The sequence below is a fragment of the Panthera leo genome, chromosome E2 (genome assembly GCF_018350215.1).
Source record: "Panthera leo isolate Ple1 chromosome E2, P.leo_Ple1_pat1.1, whole genome shotgun sequence".
Classification (NCBI taxonomy): Eukaryota; Metazoa; Chordata; class Mammalia; order Carnivora; family Felidae; genus Panthera; species Panthera leo.
In genome coordinates, this window is record NC_056693.1 from 25,382,594 (window position 1) to 25,404,894 (window position 22,301).

The 22,301-nt window shown below is 34.5% G+C and overlaps 1 protein-coding gene across 1 annotated transcript in view; it reads right to left on the bottom strand.

Moving 5' to 3' along the window:
* ITFG1 (integrin alpha FG-GAP repeat containing 1) overlaps window positions 1–22,301 on the bottom strand; it is a 342,298-nt gene that overhangs the window by 183,632 nt on the left and 136,365 nt on the right. The window contains exons 9-10 of the mRNA XM_042920514.1: window positions 7,392–7,486; window positions 4,987–5,159 (exon numbers count right to left, since the gene is read on the bottom strand). Of these exons, the coding sequence (XP_042776448.1) occupies window positions 4,987–5,159; window positions 7,392–7,486 (268 nt within the window). The remainder of the gene's footprint in view (window positions 1–4,986; window positions 5,160–7,391; window positions 7,487–22,301) is intronic.

Here is a 22,301-nt window from a genome sequence, read left to right on the forward strand (position 1 = left end):
GAGAGAGAGAGAGAGAGAGAGAGAGAGACAGAGCATGAGTGGGGGAGGGGCAGAGAGAGAGAGGGAGATACAGAATCTGAAGCAGGCTCCGGGCTCTGAGCTATCAGCACAGAGCCCAACGCGGGGCTCGAACTCGCGAACTGTGAGATCATGACCTGAGCTGAAGTCGGACATTTAACCGACTGAGCCACCCAGGCGCCCGGATTTAAATAACGTTCTTAACATGAATGATATTTCAAATAATCATTCATCAGGCTATCAAAGTACCAGAAAATCTTAACAAATTTCAAAACATGTTGCACAAGACACAATTCTGTATGCAATGAAGCAACTTTAAGAAGAAACAATAAAAATATAGATCCAAACCTCAAAACAATACAAAACAACTCCCCAAACATATTTATGTGAACATTTAGGAAAGCTTTTAAAAATAACTCTTAGGTTAATGGAAACTTATAATTAAACAAACAAAAGAACGGTGAAAGCACCAATTATCAAAATATGTGGTCTGAAGTCAAGTACATAGGAAATATTTAGTCTTAAAAAACACTTATTATTAGAGGATCACCTGTGTAGGTTAAGCGTTCAGCTTCAGCTCAGGTCATGATCTTGAAGTTCGTGAGTTCAAGCCCCACTTCCGGCTCTGTGCTAAAAGCTCAGAGCCTGGAGACTGCTTGGGATTCTATGTCTCCCTTTCTGTCCCTCCCCGCCTGCACTCTGTGTATGCCTCTCACTCTCAAAAAATGAATAAACATTAAAATAATTTATTAAACACTTACTAGAAATATTTTGTTTTTATATTTAAGCTCTATTTTGCTTTTTTAGGCTTATTTTTATTTTTTGCTTAAAAGTTGATTTCAATGACTATTTTGATTTGTTTGGTACTTCCTCATATTTTCTCTATCTCTTTGTTGAAGTTCTCTTTGTGTTCATCCATTCTTCTGAGATTGGTGAACATCTATGTAAACATTACTTTATCAGGTAAATTACTTATCTCCATTTTAATAAGGTTTGTTTTGGGTTTTATCTTATTTTTCCACTCATCTGTTTCCTCATTTGCTTGAATCCCTGTGCTTGTTTCTATGTATTAGGAGAAACAGCTACTAAGTGGTAGGAAGAGTAGTAGTGTGTTTCAGTCTACTGTCTGTGCAGAGCCCTGGATGTGGCAGCCTGCCAAAAACTGTCTCTCCCATTGTTTTAGTCCCATGAGGCCTAGAAAGGCAAGCTTCCCTGGCTACCAGAGTCAGGTGTTCAAGAGGCATTACCTATATGGACTATGCACATGCCCTGGCTTTGGTGGGACTGTGTGAAAGTGCAGACAGAGGTAAGCCTACTCGCCAACTTTGGTGGGGTGGTCCCAGGAGTTATGTCAGGCCAGGCATATCTGCTAATCAGATTTAGTGGGGGCAGGCTGTGTAAGAGTACCAGTTGGGTTTAGAAGGTTGGGCTGAAGGAGTGCCAGGCTGGGGCATGCCTGCTGGCCAGGCTTAGCAGGGTGGAGCTATGGGGATGTTTCTGGCTGGGGCATGTGTAACCTGGGGTTTAGTAAGCAATGCAGCAATGGTGCCCAGCAGTGCCTCTGTCTCTGGCACAACAATGTCATTTTAAGTTTTCCTTTCTTCTCTCAATAAAATGAAAATTCAGAGAATTAAGACATGACTATACATAGAATATGACAATAAACTAAGGGCAACTGAGTATCAATGGGATAGCCAAGGGAAAAAAACAGGGTTTTCAGTCAGTGGTGGCATATATGTAAAATGACTGATCTCAGACCAGGCTGCTTCTATAAAATGTCACTAATAGAGAAGTTTTTCATGTGCTATGATTTTAAAGATTAACTCATGATACATTAGGCCTTTTGTATAAGAGAAAAAACAAATCTAAACAACTCTCTTCTCAAAACAAAAACACACAAGTTAACAAACTATGGTTTCAGAATTTCTCTTCATGAATTACATGTTGTGGATTTTATTCTTTCTGCATAATGTCTACCTCATTTTTAAAAACTGCAAAAAAAAAAAAAAAAAAAAGGAGACCAAATTCTCCAGGTAGCAACCCTTCAAATTAGAACCATCACCCTGCCCTAATTTTCAGCAACACACCAATCTTGATAGCAGTTAAAAATTATAAAATGCTTTTTAGATAAAAGTAAATTCACACAGGAAAGAATTATCATGCACAATATATCTCCCCAACCCCTTTTTTAAAAGTCTGTTTATTTAATTTGAGAGTGGGAAGCAGAGGCAGAGAAAGGAGGAGAGAGAGAATTCCAAGCAGGCTCCATGCTGTCAGCACAGAGCCCAACAAAGGGCTTGATCACACAAAGCATGAGATCATGACCTGAGCAGAAATCAAGAGTTGAATGCTTAACTGACTGAGCCACCCAGGTGCCTTTTTTCCTTCTTCTGTTTTAAGGAATATATTATGCTGAATTCTCCTGGACACACATCTCCCTTTCAAGGATAAGGCTATTTTTCATTTAGTGATTTAATGAAAAATGAGATGTTAAAATCTATCCTACTAAAATCTAACCTTCAATTCTCATCTACCCCAAAAGAACCAAAGAGAAATCCCAGTTTTAAACAGTTGCCTTTATAAAAGCATCAAGTGTCTATGACTGACTGCCTCTTACATTATGTCTTCTGTGGAGTTATACTGTTCTCTGCTGAATTAGCTGTGGATACCATCATTATTTCTGAATGGTAAAGGAACTTAAGTTAAATATTTGATGGTTTAAAAGAGAAAATATTAATAAAAACTTTTATAGCAATATATATACACATGAATATTCAGCCATAAGAAGAATGAAATCTTGCCATTTGCAAATGGAACTAGAGAGTATAATGCTAAATGAAATAAGTCAGTCAGAGAAAGACAAATACCGTATGATTTCACTCATAAGTGGTATTTAAGAAATGGAACAAATGATCAAAGAAAATAAAAGAGAGAGAGACAAACCAAGCTACAGACTCTTAAGTAAGAGAACAAATGGATGGTTACCGGGGGTGGGTGAAATAGGTGACATAGATTAAGGAGAACACTTGTGATGAGCACCAGGTGTTGTATAGAAGTGTTGAATCACTATATTGCATACCTGAAACTAATATAACACTGTATTTAACTATACTGGGTTAAAAACAAATAACAACAACAAAATACAACTCACTAGTTTAAAAATAAAAAAAAAAATCCTTTATGACAAAAACAAAAATTGTTTGGATATTCCTCTAAGGATGAGTAATCACAGACTTAATCAATTTGGGATGGAATTTCTTATTCTTTTGAATAAGATTAATGTCCAGAATAAAGCAATTTTACATTTCTTTGTTTTTACATGCCACTATACCTTTAAAAGGAATAATAATCACATTGAGTTCAGAGATTCATTTGGTTACATTAAATCTGTCTCACACATATAGGTTCTGAATGTACATACTCTGCATTATGAAGCATGATGATCATGACTGGAAAATTCTGTAAACATAACTTACAGCAATTATAATTTCAAATCAAATTCTTAGAAAGTTTAAGTATAGATTCTCCATAATTGTCTATAAATATTTAGGGACATTCACTAATAATATATGTTTCTCTAAGAATCAGATCTCTAGATGACACTGTTTGGTGCTAAAAGCAACAATAAATCTGATTTTTTCCAGGGAAGCAGTATTGCATCATAAGCCTGGTAGAAAATGTGAAGCTGAATTATCACTAATTCCGGAGTCAACAAATGAATTAATGCACAGAGGAAAAATTATGGATAGATATGATGTAGGAGATAATAAACAATAAGGGCCAAGAAAGAGAATTAATTGTGATAGGAAAAAAACAATAAGGTATTAAAATTTAGGAAGGATCATATTTATAGAATCTGCAAAGACTCAGGCTAATTATAAATTTAACTATTTTGGTTTACCTACTGGTACCTCTACTTAAGGAAACAAAAAGGAGCTGCAGTACTCAAAGTCACTGATAATGTGATAAATACACTATTATTGTATATATATAAATACACATATATATATATATAAAATCATGTTTGAATTTTCATTGCCATTATAAACAAGCAACAGTAAGGTAACTCACTGAAAGTCTGCATGTGCTAGGTACTAATTGCTTCATTTATGTTTATCTCATTTAATCTTCACTACAACTACACAACACAATTAGTACTCTCATCCTAGGCTCAGCTCTTAATCATGAGGGTTTTCAGTCTGAAAATGTAACTGTTTTTCAAAAATTTTGGCCTATAAGTGGAGGGTTCTGGGAGATAAAGGCTTCTGGTTATGGAATGAATAAGTCATGGGAATAAAAGGCACAGCATAAGGAATACCGCATAGTGTTGTGACAGGTGGTAGCTACATTGTGAGAATAACATAAGGTACAAACTTGTCAAATCACTATGTTGTACACCTGAAATTACCATAACATTGTGTGTCAACTATACTCAAATACAGAAATAAAATAAAAAATAAATTCAACTATTTCCAGGAAAAAAACACAAAAAATAAAGGGTACCAATCATTCTGTCCTTTGTATATGCCTCTATTATTGAATGTAATACATTGTACTGCAATTACTTGCTTATAAGCCTGTCTCTACCTCCAGAATGGAAAACTTCTTGACTGTAAGGATCATGTGTAATTGCACATAAATAAGGCTCAGTTAATATTTAATGAATTGAATATTAAATTGCAGTCATTAAAAGAAAAAAATTTTGGCTTTTTAACAATAAAGTTTTGTTGAATCAAAAATGAGCTTTGTATTTTAGATTAGATGTTCACCTCTGTTCTACAGAAATTAAATCTATGGAAGACAACAGGTATTCTAAACAATTGGTAATTCAGGTACAGGGTAAAGAAACACGAACTAAGCTCAACATGTTCCTTATTTAAGGCACTCTACCATATTTAGGTGCTATTCAGTTAACAAAGTATCAAAGTGCAGATATTTTTTACAATATTTTTCACTTAATTTCCATACCTTCCGGATGTATTCTTCAGTATGGCAAGAGCATCTGGATAGCCATCCATGTTGTAGTCTCCAATATGAAGGGTAATTGGAATTGGTATTTCTGTTGGTCGTTGTTCATGCACAAATGGCACAAAGCCCCAGAGTGTGCCCTTGTTGCTGAACTCCCGTAGGACTGGAACCCACTATGGAATCAAGAGGGAAAAGGTCAGATTTTATAGTTACTTGAGAAAAAAAAATTCACCATTTGCAAAACAAATGATCCATTAAAAGTCCTCAAGATAAGCGTCATCTTACTTCAATTTTTTTATCTCTACAATATGCTAGAGTATTATAATTTACTTTTAAGAACAGTAATTGACACTCTGGAAAAGTAAAGTCCCCTTTAAAATTCATTACTGGTAATTTTTTCCTTAAACTGGCACATAGAGCCTTTGAAGGTTTTTCACAAAATCACAGACTCTTACGTTTGAACTGATGCTGATTCTGATAGTTGAATCCCCCATTTTAAACCTGTGTTGAGTGGAAATGTAATCTCAAGTGAGTATTTTTTAAAAATTACAGCAAACTGTAATGTCATCTAATACTGATGTCCTTTTAGGAGGACCAGCTTAGGAAGAAAGTTAGAAGATGACGGAGTCTCCCTTGTTCCCCTGCTTTGCCTCTTACACATGATGATGACTTCAGTTACCATCTTCAGAGCCAAGAGTTTTGAGGCTTTCCTAATAACACCAGCACCAGCCCTGAAGAAGCTCTGCCTTGCCCAGGGGGATGAGCTTTGTCACCAAAACAGCTGGAAGCTACATTTTTAGTAAATTTTTTATTTCTATATTGATTATAATGAAGACAACAGAGAGCATAGGGTTGATTTCAAAAAAAGCTTTCGGGAATCCATTTCTTTTTTGAATGCCCTAATCTTTACTTTTGATAACCTAACGCAAACTAAAATCTGAAGAGTGGAAATCATACCATTAAAATTATAACTATGCCCATAATTAGTTAAGAGCATGAATACTGGCATACACTCTGAAGATATGCAAATAGGTGCAGCTGGCTTGAAGTGACAGTAGGACAAACATGACTAAATATATTTTTTTTTAAACAGGTGACTCTTTATGTGTCTCCAAGTCAAACTATACTAAAAATGGCTTCTTGGAAAGGGTTTAGTACATACGGTATCCCAAACATTTTCTAGGTTTTCCAAAGAAAGCATATTTTGCCAAGGAAAAAGAAAAAAAATAGCTAATAGAAAACATATTTATAGAAAACAAGCTGTTTAAAAAAACTTATTTACATCTTTAATCAACTTTTCAGTCCTCCCTAGAAGGAAAAAAGTATTATGTAACATCAACATGTTTTAATGATTCACTTGACTTTGAAAAAAATAGTTTCTTTTGGTAGGAGATGGGAAATTTCACAAAGTGCCAAGTTATCACAAATTTCTGAAGAGGTTGACAGATTATTAATGAGGATAAAATATTCCTATTAAGGTAAACATATTAAGGTCTAAAAAGTAAAAAGATGTTTTATTAATATGACATCCTTATGAGTCACTAAAGAACTGTGACATTTATTTTCCCAGAGAGAGATTACTGTATAATTTGAAAATATTCTCATAGTAGTCTGTCACTTGAAGCCAGGCTATAATTACTGTGTTTACTTATACATATGAATCAATTATTAGGTGTTACTTGACCTCATGTTTTCAGTAATTCAAAACTTTAAAAACTTTAGGATAATAAAACTTATGGGTATAGTAAATGTTTATAGACTGTTGACTGAAGATTTTTCTTTAGTGTCTTAGTATAAAATGTGGTTTCTTATGTATAAGGGCAATAAAAGTCAATATGTTATTCTATCATTTATCACCCTAAGATAAAAAACAAAGCTGATTAATTCTACTACTATATTACTGGCTTTCTTTTTCTAGTGATATCAATATGGAAGAATTCTCAGTGTTACAACCTATCATTCCCACATTAATCTTCTGCTATGACTATCAGATTCTAAATTGTTTACCTATAAGCCACAGGTAAAAAGTCAGCATGAGAGAATGAAACTGATTTATATGCACAAATAAAGACAAGATTAGCCTTGACAATAGATGTGATGTTATTTTCCATAACCTTTTATTATAGTTGCAGTGCATTTTATCATATTCCCGGCCTATAAAATGCTAATGGATCATTTAATTATAGGAACAATAATAGGTTTTCTTCACCAGAAATGACTATAACAGTGCTTTCCCCCCTCAATAAACAAACACAAGATTTATATGCCTTTCATTAAATTAAAATGAGGAAGTCAATGATTTACTTTGGTTTCTCTGTGTGTGATTCTTCAGATACTTTTTCAAATCTCTGAAGATTTTCTTCAAGAAGGTAACTCTACTGACATTAAAAAACGAGCTGGTATACCTGCTTTGTTCCAGATCTTGCTAAGTAAATGATGCTTTTCTGGCAGTTTTTATCTTCACAGCCTGGCAGTAAGTGATCCATGTGTCCATCTCCATCTGCCAAAAGAAACTTTGAGAGTCCATTAACAGCTACAAAATAAAGTGTGCTTGTACAGCAGGTTACATTTCCTATTTGGTCAAAGTCTGCATCAATCTGCATAAATGGAAGAATGTGACGGATGACTTTGTAATAAATGTGATTCAATTAAAACAATTACTCTGGCCCTTGCTACCTATTACCTGGATTATATCTTGTTTTATTTTTATTTTAAAAAAATTTATTTATTCTTGACAGAAAGAGTGCGGGCATAAGTGGGAAAGGGGTAGAGAGAGAGGGAGAGAGAGAATCCCAAGCAGGCTCTGCACTGTCAGCTCAGAGTGTGACACAGGGCTCAAACCTACAAACTGAGAAATCAGGACCTGAGCTAAAATCAAGAGTCAGACTCAACACACTAAGCCATCCAGGTGCTCCTAGATTTATCTTGTTTTAAATTGCTCACTTTAATGTAGTTAAAAATTTATCCAATGTTGGAAAAAGACCCCATTTTCAGGCTTCAATGTTAAAATCATCAATTTTTAAACAACATGGGTTTTGATTTATTTACATAATTATCATAGCCGCCACAGGAGAAAAACAAGCATGTCAATAGTAACTCGTTATTATATGGCTTATTTTAAATGTGTCTTTACACATATTCTTAAGTGTCTTTTATATAGTATGAACTTCAATTTAAGAGTTATAAAGCTCTCAGCCCCCTGGCTTCTAAAAAGCACCAATTAATTTTTATCAATAAAAAGGCAAATGAAGAGAATACAGATGTCATTTCTGGCTGATTGGTTAAAAAACTGCACAGTGTTTTGCGAAGACCTTCAGAAATGAGGTTACTGAGGCACCTGGGTGGATCAGTCGTTTGAGCATCTGACTTCAGCTCAGTTCATGGTCTCGCAGTTTGGGGGTTCAAGCCCCATGATGGGCTCTGTGCTGACAGCCCAGAGCCTGGAAGTTGCTTCAGATTCTGTGTCTCCCTCTCTCTCTGACCCTCCCCCACTTGTGTTCTGTCTCTCTCTCTCTCAAAAATAAATATTAAAGAAAATTAAAAAAAAATAGAAATGAGGTTACTGAGGAACCTCTCTCCTATCTACTGCCCCTTACCTGATAGAGTTTACTGCAGTTTATAGATTTTGATGTCCTAGAGCTAAATCTCTACAGTGACATGCACAGTAGAATAGTCATTTGGATTTTAAATTTTGTATTGCTTTATTCACTGACTTATTTGCTATGGTTTAATATACAGTGTGTGTCTGAGGTAAGTACCTTCAGATGGAAGGAGATAATAAGGATTAACAATAAAGAAATATTCATCCTTGTGTACACTTACATATTAAGAGAAATACAAAATTTAAACAAGCCTATCAAGTCTTCAGTAATATATTCACAAAGGAAAAAAGAATTTTAGGCTGAGTGGGTTGAAAATCTAGCCAATGGAAGCTGACCTCAGCAAGGAAAAAGGCACAGCATAGTGAAAAATAAATTTCTTTCATTTAATTTCATGGTTTAATTACTTATGATCCTTATGATTAATATCATTTGTGATAATATACCCTTACACAGAGGAGTAAAACATCAAATAAAATAGATGAATTGACAACGGAAAGTATAGAGAACATCTGTGATTTGACAATGTATAGATTTGGATTACTGAGAAAGAAGCTGAGAGAAAGAGGTACAACTCTAGACAAATACTTGGAAAGAAGAAGACTTTCCAAGGGCATAAATATCTGTCACGGTTAAAAAAAAAGAATAAAAAAGAGCCAGCTAATTAAGAATGAGTTAAGTGAAAAATGTGATTTATAAATAGGTTCTAGTAATATCATCGACATCATTAAAAGCCAAACCATTTTATCGCAAATTAATGGGGGACCAATTAGAAGACCATTACCAAGTCTCTGCCCTTCATTTTTACCCAATGGCAAAATACTCAGATTAGATTCTGATTTACACTTTGATTTCCCCCTAGTTGGTCTTTCTTCCAAGTAGTTTCCTATTTCCTACAAGTATTTCAACCATGACTTAGCTAATACTTAATGCTGGCAAGTAACCATGTAATAAACATAAAATAAACTCAAGTGATAACTCATAATTATATCTTTTAGTATAAATTATCAGCAATATTTTATAGATATGGTCTTAGAAATTGAGAACTTAATCAGAGAATGCTCCTTGTACCCTCTCTAAGTGCTATTTTTTGATACTTAGGGAAATAGAAAAGCTTTCTGAGAGTTCAACTTCACATCCAGAGGAAAGTTTTCTTTCCTAAAGAAAACAAACATTTAAATCACACGTTTCACTTTTCTGCAGGTTGTCTGTTACATTTTATTTGAAAATAATTTAAACTTAAAATTATAACAATAAAAATAGTGGATGGAATGCCTGTAAACCCTTTATCCAGATATTCCTATTGTTACCATTTCACCCCATTTGTTTTAACATTTGTATGCTCTATGAAATCAATCTTCTGCTGACTACATACATAATTACATACATTATGGCCCTTTACCCCTAAATAATTGAGTGTTTGTTTCCTAGGAAAAGGGATATTCTCTGACATAACCACAGTAGTTATCAGTTCATCAATTCACACAAATACTTTTACCTAATGTACTATCTATATTCCAATTTTATCCACTGACTTAACAATGTCCTTTATAGCATTTTTGCCTCTTACCTATCTAATATAGGGGTAGGAATTGCATTTAGTTGTTTTTTTTTTTTTTAAGTTTATTTATTTATTTTGAGAGAGATAGAGAAAGAGAAAGAACACACACTAGCAAGGGAGGGGCAGAGAGAGAGGGAGCAAAAATCCCACGCAGGCTCTGTGCTATTAGTGAAGAGCCTGATGTGGGGCTAGAACTCACCAAATGTGAGATTGTGACCTAAGCATCAAGAATCAGATGCTTAACCAACTGAGCCACCCAGGCACCCCTGCATTTAGTTTTTAATTTTTAGCCTTCTTTAATCTAGACTATTACCATAGCCACTGTCTTATAATCTGCATAACCTTTTTATCTCAGACTACAGTAGCCTTTTACTCAAAAAAAAAACAAAAAACAAAAAACAAAAACAACTTCCTCTTTTCCATAATTTTATCTTCTAATTCACCTATTCTCTCCTCTGCCTCTTCAGTCTATGCTATGGCTGCCTCCATTTTATTTTGCACCTCATTTATAGCATTTTTTAGCTCCTCATCACTATTTCTTAGTCCCTTGATCTCTGTATCAATAGATTCTCTTCTGTCCTCTATGCTTTTTCAAACCCACCAATTAATTTTATGATTATTATTCTAAATTCTTGTTTCATTATATTGCTTAAATTGTTTTTGATGGGTATTGAGGAGGGCACCTGTTGGGATGAACACTGGGGGTTGTATGGAAACCATTTTGACAATAAATTTCATATTAAAAAAAATAAATGTTTTAAAAAAATAAAATAAAATATAAAAAAATAAAATAAAAAAACAAAAACAAAACAAAATAAAACTTTAATAATACTTTAACTTTTGTACCTAGGGAAGGAAATAGTTTCAGAAAAATAAATTTTACATGAATCAAAGGCCCAAGACTAGGAAATAATTTTGATTTAAGCAAATTCTCTAAGAATAATGTGATTTTGAGTAGACCATGAAGAAATCATGCTGATAGAGGTTCCAGTCTGTGAAGTTGGACACATTCTTTAAAAAAAATTCTTTTTAAGGTTTATTCAGTTTTTGAGAGACAGAGAGAGACAGAGCGTGAGCGGGGGAGGGGTAGAGAGAGAGGAAGACACAGAATCAGAAGCAGGCTCTAGGTTCTGAGCTGTCAGCACAGAGCCCAATATGGGGCCTGAACCATGAAATCATGACCTGAGCCTAACCCAGCCACTTAACCAACTAAGCCACCCAGGTGCCCAAACTTGGATACATTCTTTAAAGAAGTCCCAGGAATTGGTAACTTTGTATTCCCCTCTCCCCAGGACTTCAGTACACTACATATCTCAAGTTTTCTTGAAGGCTAACATCACTTCTCAAAGACTCAACAGAAAATATAACAGAAGGAATGGTATTTTGATTATTTTATAAACTGCAGTGTAAAAATTGACCTTTGGAATGGCTGACCACTAGAGACTACAGTGCACATTGAACACATGTTAATTTCCATTTGATGTTGACCTTAGCCAATTTTCAAATGAAATTCTCCCTTAAAAACAGATAAGTAACTTACTGAAATAAATGTAATGATTCAAACAGATTTTTCTAAGAAATTTTAACTTTAAAACCAAGAAGACACTAAAATTAAGTTACTGTTTTCATAAAAATGTATAATGAACTTTTATATAATAATTTTTATTTTTAACTAGCAGGGGATTAAGAAGATATACATAAGAAAGGGTAACATATATATTACTTGTCTTCTTAAAAATTTATAATATTTCAGTCTCTTGAAGTTAAGTGACCTTTGGTATCATTTAAAAAAATTACAATTCATTGTTCTGGCCCCAGATCACATATTACCTATCCAACTTCGAACAGCACAGTTTCTCTAATGCAGTGATTCTCAAAGTGGAGTCTCAGTCCCCATAGCCTAAGTATCACCTGGGAACTTGTTAGAAATGTGAAATCTTAAGCCCCTGTCCAGATCTAATGAATCAGAACCTTGGAGAGTGGGGCCAAGCAATCTGTGTTTTCATACGCTTTCTGGTTGATCTTGATGCATGGGAAGGTGTGGGAACCACGGCTCCAAGGTATTTACAATGGTCTCCCAGGGGTACCAGGGGGTGCTACATGGATCCCTACTTCTGTCCTGAATAAACTCCTCTTGCTAATCAAATTCCATTAGCTGCCTCCCCCCATTTTTTATGTTTATTTGATTTTGAGAGAGAGAAAGAACACGAACAGGGGAGGGGCAGAGAGAGAGGGAGACAGAATTCAAAACAGGTTCCAGGTTCTGAGCTGTCAGCACAGAGCCTGACATAGGCTCAAACCCACGAACTGTGGGGTCAATCATGACCTGAGCCAAGTCAGACCCTCAACCAACTAAGCCACCCAGGAGCCCCTCCATTAACGCTTTAGTATGTATCCCTTCCTTCCTCAGGAGCTTTCTTCCATCTAGCCTCTTGGGGCTGAGTCCATCTAATCTTCTACAAATTATTGTGTCTCTTGTGCAGGTCAACTCATTATGGCAACAAAACAATTACTACTACATAAAATAACTGTTTTCTGTGAATGTCTTCCTACTCCATGAGAGTGTGTGTAAATTTTAATATAATAGAAAGAAAGTAGAACCAGGATTAGACAGATTTGGATTCTTAACCTGATTTAGCTCCTAATAAGTAATTTGTCATGTGGTTTTGGGAAAGAAACTGAAAAACAATCTTAAAATATTAGGACTTTTTGGGAACAAGTGCAGCATTTCTTTTCTTTTTTTTTTTTTTTTAATATTTTTATAACTGTTCAAAGAGTATTCAGTTGTTTTTGAAATGTCTTCCTCCTATTTTTGTTGCTAGGTCCCCTCCAGAGTGGCAGCCACAAGCAGTTTCTTGTTTATCCTTTTTTTAAAAAAAAATTAATGTTTATTTATTTTTCAAAGAGAGAGGCAGAGCATGAGTGGGGGAAGGGCAGAGAGAGAGAGAGGGAGACACAGAATCTGGAGCAGGCTCCAGTCTCCGAGCTGTCATCACAAAGCCTGATGCGGGGCTTGAACCCACAAACCATGAGATCATGACTAGAGCCGAAGTCGGACGCTCAACCAACTGAGCCACCCAGGTGCCCTTGTGTATCCTTTAACAGATAACATATGCATATACATATACTACATATAATTTTGTACAAAAGGCAGTGTAGTCTACATAGTTTTTGGCACCTTGAATTTTTTTTTTTTAACGTTTATTTATTTTTGAGACAGAGAGAGACAGAGCATGAATGGGGGAGGGTCAGAGAGAGGGAGACACAGAATCTGAAACAGGCTCCAGGCTCTGAGCTGTCAGCACAGAGCCCGACGCTGGGCTCGAACTCACGGACCGCGAGATCATGACCTGAGCCGAAGTCGGCCGCTTAACCGACTGAGCCACCCAGGCGCCCCGGCACCTTGAATTTTTGATTTAATGTATCGTTGAGATCTTTGCACATTGATAAATCTGTATGTGTCTCATCTGTGACACAGCATTACATTATATGGATATACCTCAACATAGCCTCTATTGATGGGCAAACACTAGGTTGTTTCTGATCTTTTGATCAGAATATAACAATGAATAACTTTGTACATTTATTACCTCATCTTTTGAGATTATATCTGTAATATAAATTCCTAAAATGGAAATTACTGTTTCAATGGTTATAATGAACTTAAAGTTTTTATTTCAATCTCCATAAAGGAGTAGTTCTCAAACTTTTTAGTCTCAAAATTCTTAAAAACTCAAAAGCTGTGGACCCCAACAAGCTCTGTTTATGTGGATTATATCCATGGGTTATTAATCACATTAGAAATTAAGACTGAGGAATTTAAATATTAAGTTAAAAATAACAACCATAAATCTACATGTGAGCACAAATAACATTTTCATGAAAAGTAACTACTGTATTTTCCAAAAAAAAAAAAAAAAACATTTTGTAAGAAGAGTGGCATTATTCGGCTTATTAGAAAAAAGCTGGATTTTCATGCTACTTTTGTACTCAATCTGTTGTTTTGGTTGACAAACATAAAAATATATACCTGGAAGAAGTATTTCAATAGTTTTTTCAGAAAACTCTGGATATTCTTTCATATTACCACAAAAATTCAACAAGTAATATTTTCTTAAAGGTTAGTTGCAATGAAGAATCTAGAGCCATAGCAATGAAGTTTTCCTACTGTTAATTAAAATCCAACAATTTATTTTGCATTTTGAATGGATATTTTACCATTGCATGACTTTATAAAACCACTATCAAACATTTAGAAAATACTGATTCACTGAGTTATGGAGATTTTCCAAATGTTGAAACATTTCATTATATAATATCAAACATTCCCATTTGTTAATATCACCATAAATCTCCTCAAGAAAGTCTTTAGGAATTGGGAAGCTGTCAGTTCATGATAGATTACAATTTTCTAAAATCCCAATTTTTGCTTGAAATATTAAATTTTATCATTGGTACCTTCCTGTCAGTTGTTACCTCAAAGTGATGAGTTCATTTTGTTCATTTTAGAGAAAATGTCTACCAAACCCCAAATGTGAATAACCATAGTTTATCATTTGTTTCAAGTGTCATGTTAAAAAAAAGGGAGGGGGGTGGTTAATTCAGCTTACAATTCAATATCTCCAATGCTTTTCATCAAGACAACCACCATATTCTGTATAGCAAAAAGTTTTATGGACTTATTTTCCAACAAAGACTATTAAAAAGATGTGTACTCAAGAGTCAAGATCTAATAAAACTATGATTTTTTTGCTTGCTTCATCAAAAACATTCTTTAAAATTTTTTATTAATATTTATTTGAGACAGAGACGGGGGGGGGGGGAGGGGCAGAGAGAGAGGGAGACACAGAATCCAAAGCAGGTTCCAGGCTCTGAGCTGTCAGCACAGACCCTGGACTGGGGCTTTAATTCATGAACTGCGAGATCATGACCTGAGCTGCAGTCGGATGCTTAACCAACTGAGCCACCCAGGTGCCCCAATTTTTAGTTTCCTTATTAATAATGTTGTTGGCCTTTTCTTGCCAATTTGCAGGAGTCCATTCTACATTAGAAAATTATTGTCTATGATTTATTAATATTTTTCTTTGTAGCATCTGTGTTTGCTTATAAGTTAGAAGTTTGCTTTTAAATTCACAGTACTTAGGGACACTTTTTGTTTTTAGGTCTTTGATTCACCTAGAATTTATTCTGGCTTAAGCTGTGAGTTATGATCCCACTGTACTTTTTTTAGAGATATATCCAGTTTCCCACACCACTTACTGAATAATCCAGTTTTCAGGAAACTCATCTCTGTATTATTTATCTACCATCTGGGGTCATTGTGAGGATTAAATGTGGGTGAAGGAATTTGGGAAATATTGTAAAACAGTAAATAACCATGAAGTAGTATATTATACCTATATTTCCCCTCTATCACAGTGATATACTGTACCTACTTAGGACAGTGGTATACTGTGCTGGTAGGCAACACAATAAAAAAAAAAAAAAAAAAAAAAAAAGGGCATAACTCCTAGAAGGACTACTTTTTCCTTCAGAGTTCTCATTTCTGGGAACCACTTAATGCTTCCACAGTAGGACACACTGAAACATCAGGTCATGAAAAATGAAAGTAACAATTTAGGATATTACTCCATAGATGGAGAAAAAAATCATAAGTAGAATCATTGAATATTCAGATTTATAACCTGGAACTCTGAGTTCAATAACAAAAATAAATCAGAAATTTCTGAGTTACAGAGTAGAACATGTCACGACAGCTCAAATGGAGAATAAGTCAAAATGACTCTTTCCACCATGTGGAAAATTTACTCATGGGTGGGTATACCATGCATAGGATATAAATACCACAAGTCATATGACTAATTAATGGTAGAAGGTTCTAAATGGAATTCAAGGCTTTAACTTTTAGCATGGGCGACCCAAGGCTGAAAGATTTCTGTACAGGGTTTTTAAAATTTTATTTCTTGCTAAAATAGACAAAGAATATAAGTAGAAGTAACAGCTTTTCTATCACATTTGTCAAGAGACTTGTAAGACATATGACAGATAATGTATTCACATATTAAACTACATTTTTTGTGATTATTAATAAAAAGCTCGAAATATGCATGCTAAAGTAAAAAACCATTTACCAAAAATCATTTCCTTTTTACTTCCATTGTAATATATGAAGCTTATGATTTTATATTTTTCAGAACACATCATTAACATTAGAGAAATTACTGACACAGAAATAAATTGAATCTGATACAAAATCTGTAATAGCCAGATTAGATTATTTTAAGAAAACAAAATTCAGATTTTTAAAATAAATGATGGGGTGCCTGGGTGGCTTAGTTGGTTAAACATCTGAATTTGTTTACCTCAAAGTGATGAGTTCATTTTGTTAATATTGGTTCAGGTCATGATCTCATGGTTCATAGGATTGAGCCCCATATCCAGCTCTCTGCTGACAGTGTGGAACCTGCTTGGGATTCTCTCTCTCCCTCTCCCTTGCTCTCTCTCTCTCAAAATAAATAAATATTAAAAAAACAAACGATGAATTGTATAAGAAAAGAGGGCATGAATTAAAATACTTAATTTCTTTAGCTTAAAAAAATACTCATAAACCAAACTATGACAGTGAGAAACAGCCACTATATTACTTAAGAAAACAAGAGGAAAAAAAAGAATATTATCACATATGTAAAAGGAATAAACTTAATTTCTTCAAAATAATCATTTTTAAATGACAAAATGACAGAATTATGAATACATATATCAGTTTACTAAATTTTATTTTACATGTTAAATAGCATACAGGTTGATTTTTAACTATGTTCATATAAACCTAGTATTAATATACTTATGTGATTGAATATGAGTCTAGAAAGTACCAGGGACTTAACAAAATTTCACTGTTAAACACATACTGTCAAAGAATATGAAAATGATCAAAGCAGAAAAATTATAATTCTTTAAGATGCTGCTGGTTACTATCAGACATGGTTATGCTTGAAAGCATGAAGTGGGACCAAGAATATACAAAGTTAATCAAATTTGCTTTAAAATATAGGCTTTGTGAGTAGCTAGTCTCAAATAGGACTTTCATAATGACTTAGTTTTCTTTTGTCAATTCTATTATTTGTTCTTATTGAAACGATAAAATATTTTTTGTTATTATTTCAATACCTAAATATCTATTAGGCTTCAATAATATCTGCAGGATACTTATCTGCTGATGCTTTCTGATTTGCTGAATACACTGATTCTTTGACTACCACTTCTTCATGATTTTTTTTCTTATTAAGAATTTTATAGAAGTCATGACCTATTCCACCTCCTGTTCTGAGTTTCCCCTGCTCTATTATGTGAATAGACATAAAAACCAACTGTTTTGGTGAGTAGGAGGTAATAGGGTAAAGAGGACTATTTCAAGCCCAGTTACCAGTAGGTAGTGGAAATGTCTCTCTAATATTCTAGATGGCAATGGCCTTATTTTACTTTCTGAAGTTGGGAAGAGAGTGAAGAGAGGAAGGTTCAACCAGGTTATTTTTAAGATTCTTAGGATTAAATCTAAAACTCTATTATTTTATGCTAATTATTAAATACGCTGTAAAATTATATTTCTTTTACCATTTCTTACCAAAACTGAACATTGTACGTTTATTTAGCTACATACGTACACAGTAAAATTTTTCCAGAATATTCATGATTACATAAATATATGAAATTATACATGGTTTTGAAAGCAAGAACTAAGACAAATTAAAAAATAGGACATTTTAATTTTTCGGGTGCCTGGGTGACTTAGTGAGTTATGTGTCCAGCTTGATTTTGGCTTAGGTCACAATCTCACAGCTGTGAGATTGAGCCCCATGTTTGGCTCCATGCTGAGTGTGGAACCTGCTTAGGATTCTCTCTCTCTCCTTCTCTCTCTGCCCTTTCTCTGCTTGTGCACGCATACACATGCTCTCTCTCTCTCTCTCAAAATAAGTAAACATTAAAAAAAAAAAAAGATTGGGGCACTTGGGTGGTTCAGTCGATTAAGCATCCGACTCTTGGTTTCAGCTCAGTCATGATCTCACAGTTTCTGAGGTCGAGTCCTGCATCCGGCTCCGTGCTGACAGTGTGGAGCCTGCTTGCGATCTACCCCTCTCTCTGTCCCTCCACTACCCCCCCACCCCCCACCCCGTTGTGCTCATGCTCTCTCTCTCAAAAAAAAAAACACCCTAATTTAAATTGAAAAAAAACAAACAACAAAGATAAAGTAACTTCCTCAAAAACACCGAGTAAGAGTAGTGAGAGGCAGAGCCAGAATAGTTAAAACCGAGGCAGACTGACTCTGGAGCCACTATTCCTAGCCACTGCCATTTGCATAATGCTTGGCACATACAAGCTTAATGGGAGATGGCTCCCATTAACATGGGCATCAATAATAACCACTAATTAGGGTTTTCTGACAACTTTTGCTACACTCACCCTTCATTGAAATATATATCTTTGGAATATTCACCTTTGAGACATTTTTATAACTGGCAATATTTTAAATAAAAGTGGACTAGTTTAGAAGTACTGAAAAAGGACAAATTTCAGAAATATGTAGATGAATATGAAATATTCTTTAAAAAATAAATGCTCTAGTCATGCTAATTTTGAAATTTTCATGAAAAAATACTTTAGAGGATTTTAGTCATTTGGTTGTACAATCAAGGAGCTAATTAGCACTTTTCTCAGAAGATAAACATCTTTAATCCCCTTCACAACTACAGAGTAGTTATAATTTCCACTGAGGCCATAATTTATTTAGGATGGCTATTAAACAACCAAATATGCATCTTTATTAATACCCAACAAGTTATTAGGACATCAAGCTCTCAAGTCCTGGCTCCTTATCTTTAAGAAGTACGATTTTCCACCTAATAATATTCATAATAGATTCTTCTGTATGGAATGTCTGAAAGACTGCTTTTTCTAGCTTTGGCTGAATTCTGTTTCACTGATTGGCTGTGAACTTCCTGTCAGAAGGATGGGGATAGATGAAATAAACACTGGCAACAGTGATAATACCATTACTCTCACAAGATACTCATTTTCAAGATTAAAATCTTTATTACCCATCCTTGCAAATGAGAAACAGGGAATCAAACTCTATGAAGTTGCTAAGTACATAAGCAAAGTGAACTGAACAATGAATTCTACAGCAAGCTGTGATCCCTGTAATTATTTCATGGGCATTTAAGTATAAGGATCCCTCATAACACCAGTGATTTATTTATACACATATTTTCCTAATTATTATTTTTTTTTTTAACGTTTTTATTTATTTTTGAGACAGAGAGAGACACAGCATGAACGGGGGAGGGGCAGAGAGAGAGGGAAACACAGAATCGGAAGCAGGCTCCAGGCTCTGGGCCATCAGCCCAGAGCCTGATGCGGGGCTCGAACTCACGGAGTGTGAGATCGTGACCTGAGCTGAAGTCGGACGCTTAACCGACTGAGCCACCCAGGCGCCCCAATATTTTCCTAATTATTAACCCCTTTTTTTAAATAGTCAACAGAATATAGCAATCAGCTTGACTAGATCAATTTCTTTTTTTTTTAAATGTTTTATTTTTGAGACAGAGAGAGACAGAGCAGAGTGGGGGAGGGGCAGAGAGAGAGGGAGACACAGAATCCAAAGCAGGCTCCAGGCTCTGAGCTATCAGCACAGAGCCCGACAGGGCTCGAATTCAAAAAGGGCGAGATTATGACCTGAGCTGAAGTCGGATGCTTAACCTACTGAGCCACCCAGGCGCCCCTGACTAGATTAATTTCTTATTGATTTATATACTGATAAATTATATTGATAAATTATTATATTGATAATATATTGATAATATATTATATTGATATATATTGATAAATTATATAATAGAAATATAAAGGGTCATAGAAATTATGTCCTTTATCTCTACATTTAAGGATGGGAATACTAAGTCTCAGAAAGATTAAATTATTTTTCTTGCGTTACATGGAGAGGGAGAGCAAAGACTTGACTCCAGTCACATGTTCCTTCAACCATGCAGGCTCTATTTGGAAATGGTCAGAACCAGATAATTATTCAATTTGTTAGGCATAAGTCACTGTATAACATCCAGAATATTGACATCATCTTTCCAACTACCTTCTCCATTAGAACAGCATTTATTTAAAGGTACCAGAGTGATTTAGAGGGTTATTCACCTATGAAATAATTGAAACATCATTTACTATCACATTTATAAACAATTATTTCAGTTGTGTTCATAAACACTGAAAAAAATAAAAACACCATGCCTAAAGCTGCAGTTCTCAACTTTTTTACCCCACTCTGATACAAAGGAAGGGTATGTCTTGGAGTGGACAGGGGAAGAGAACAGATAATTTCTTAACATATGCTAAGTCCTAGTGGAGGTTTTTTGTTTTTTGTTTTTTTTTTATACACACTATCACATTTTTCTGAATAAAAAAAACACAATAAAGTAAACAATATTATTCTTATTTTATAGATGGGATAATGATGCTTGGCTATGTTAATCACACAGGGAAAAAGCCAGGAAAAAGGAGGAGGTAACCTGGGATTTGAAATCAAGTGTAAGTTTATTATCCAAGACTGTCTCCTTCCTTTACTGAAACTGACACTTTCAAAAGTTCAACCATATTTAGAGACCTAGCAAACAGGTAGGGAATACTGTTTTCTCTGGATTTTAAGGGAGTGGACAGTAATGAATACATTCTCAAATATAACTTTACATCTTATTCTGAGTTGATCAGTTCAGGTGTAAGAAATGTGAACACTTGTTCTAAAATATTTGATTTAGCAAAATATATTAACACTGTATTTATTAACCACAATAGTAAATGGTCAAGTAACTTTGATAAGTTCATACAGTTAGTTAGGAGAGGAGCAGGGATTCATACCAAAAACTGTCTGATTTTAAGGCCATAGGTAAGTTACTTTAGTTCATATATTCAATTTTCTAATCCACAAAACAAGCCAAGTGGACATGAGACTTTTTTAAAAATTAAATTAAATTAAATTTTTAAATTCAAATTCAAGTTAGTTAATATATAGTGTAGTATTGGTTTCAGGACTAGAATTTAGTAATTCATCATTTACAAATAATATCCAGTGCTCATCTCAACAAGTGTGGACATGAGACCTCATTATTGCTTTAAGGAATTGGTCCACTTTACTTTGTCCTGGGAACAGGAAAATAAATGTATTCTTCCTCACTGACTGGGCATTTACTAAACAATATTAAACTTTGAAAACCCCAATGGCTCTAATTAAGATTTCAAAAGTTAACAATTGTGAAACCCACATCTTACATGACTTCACTATAGATTAAATAGTACTTTATTAAATAATTACAGTAACATTTAAGACACAGCATTCACCATATTGCTACATTGGCCCACTACTAGGTATTGTGATAGAAGTGTTAGCATGTGAAGAGGATTTCAATTGTGTTCCATTTCATGTGGTTAATCACTGATTTTGCTAAGACAATGAAATGCACTAATGTTACTCCCATCCAAAGACCCTCTTCTTAACAGAGGAGTATATTTTTTCTTGTTTCCTTGATAAATGATGTCATTTCCCTGTCTGATGAGTTATGGCTATAGGAAACACCTTTCATTCTACATTAATACTTAAGTGTAGGTGCAATGAACGTTAAAAAAATCCCAGACCAAGTAATTACAGAGGTTTTGTGTGTGTGTGTGTGTGTGTGTGTGTGTGTGTATGACTCATTTCTTAAAACCATGTTTCCAGGCAAATTATGTATCTTTATGTGGGTGAAGAACTGTCAGCTAAATTGCAATGCTGACATTGGGTCTAGGTAATTTCAACTCTGACACCCAAGAAATTTCTGCAGCTTCTTCCTCATTCTGAGCTATGGCAAATAATCATCAGTCAACATTAGTTAGTATAATCTCTCTAAAAGACTCCATTTTATGATACTATGATACTACTTTCCTTACACACAAATACTATGATTAGAAAATACTCTAAATAATACAACGTTCTGAGATGATAAAAAATACATGTTGTTGATAAACATAACATTCAAGACCTTATTTTGAAATGAATCATAGAGATAGAGGGGGCCAAACCATAAGTGACTCTTAAAAAACAGAATAATCTGAGGGTT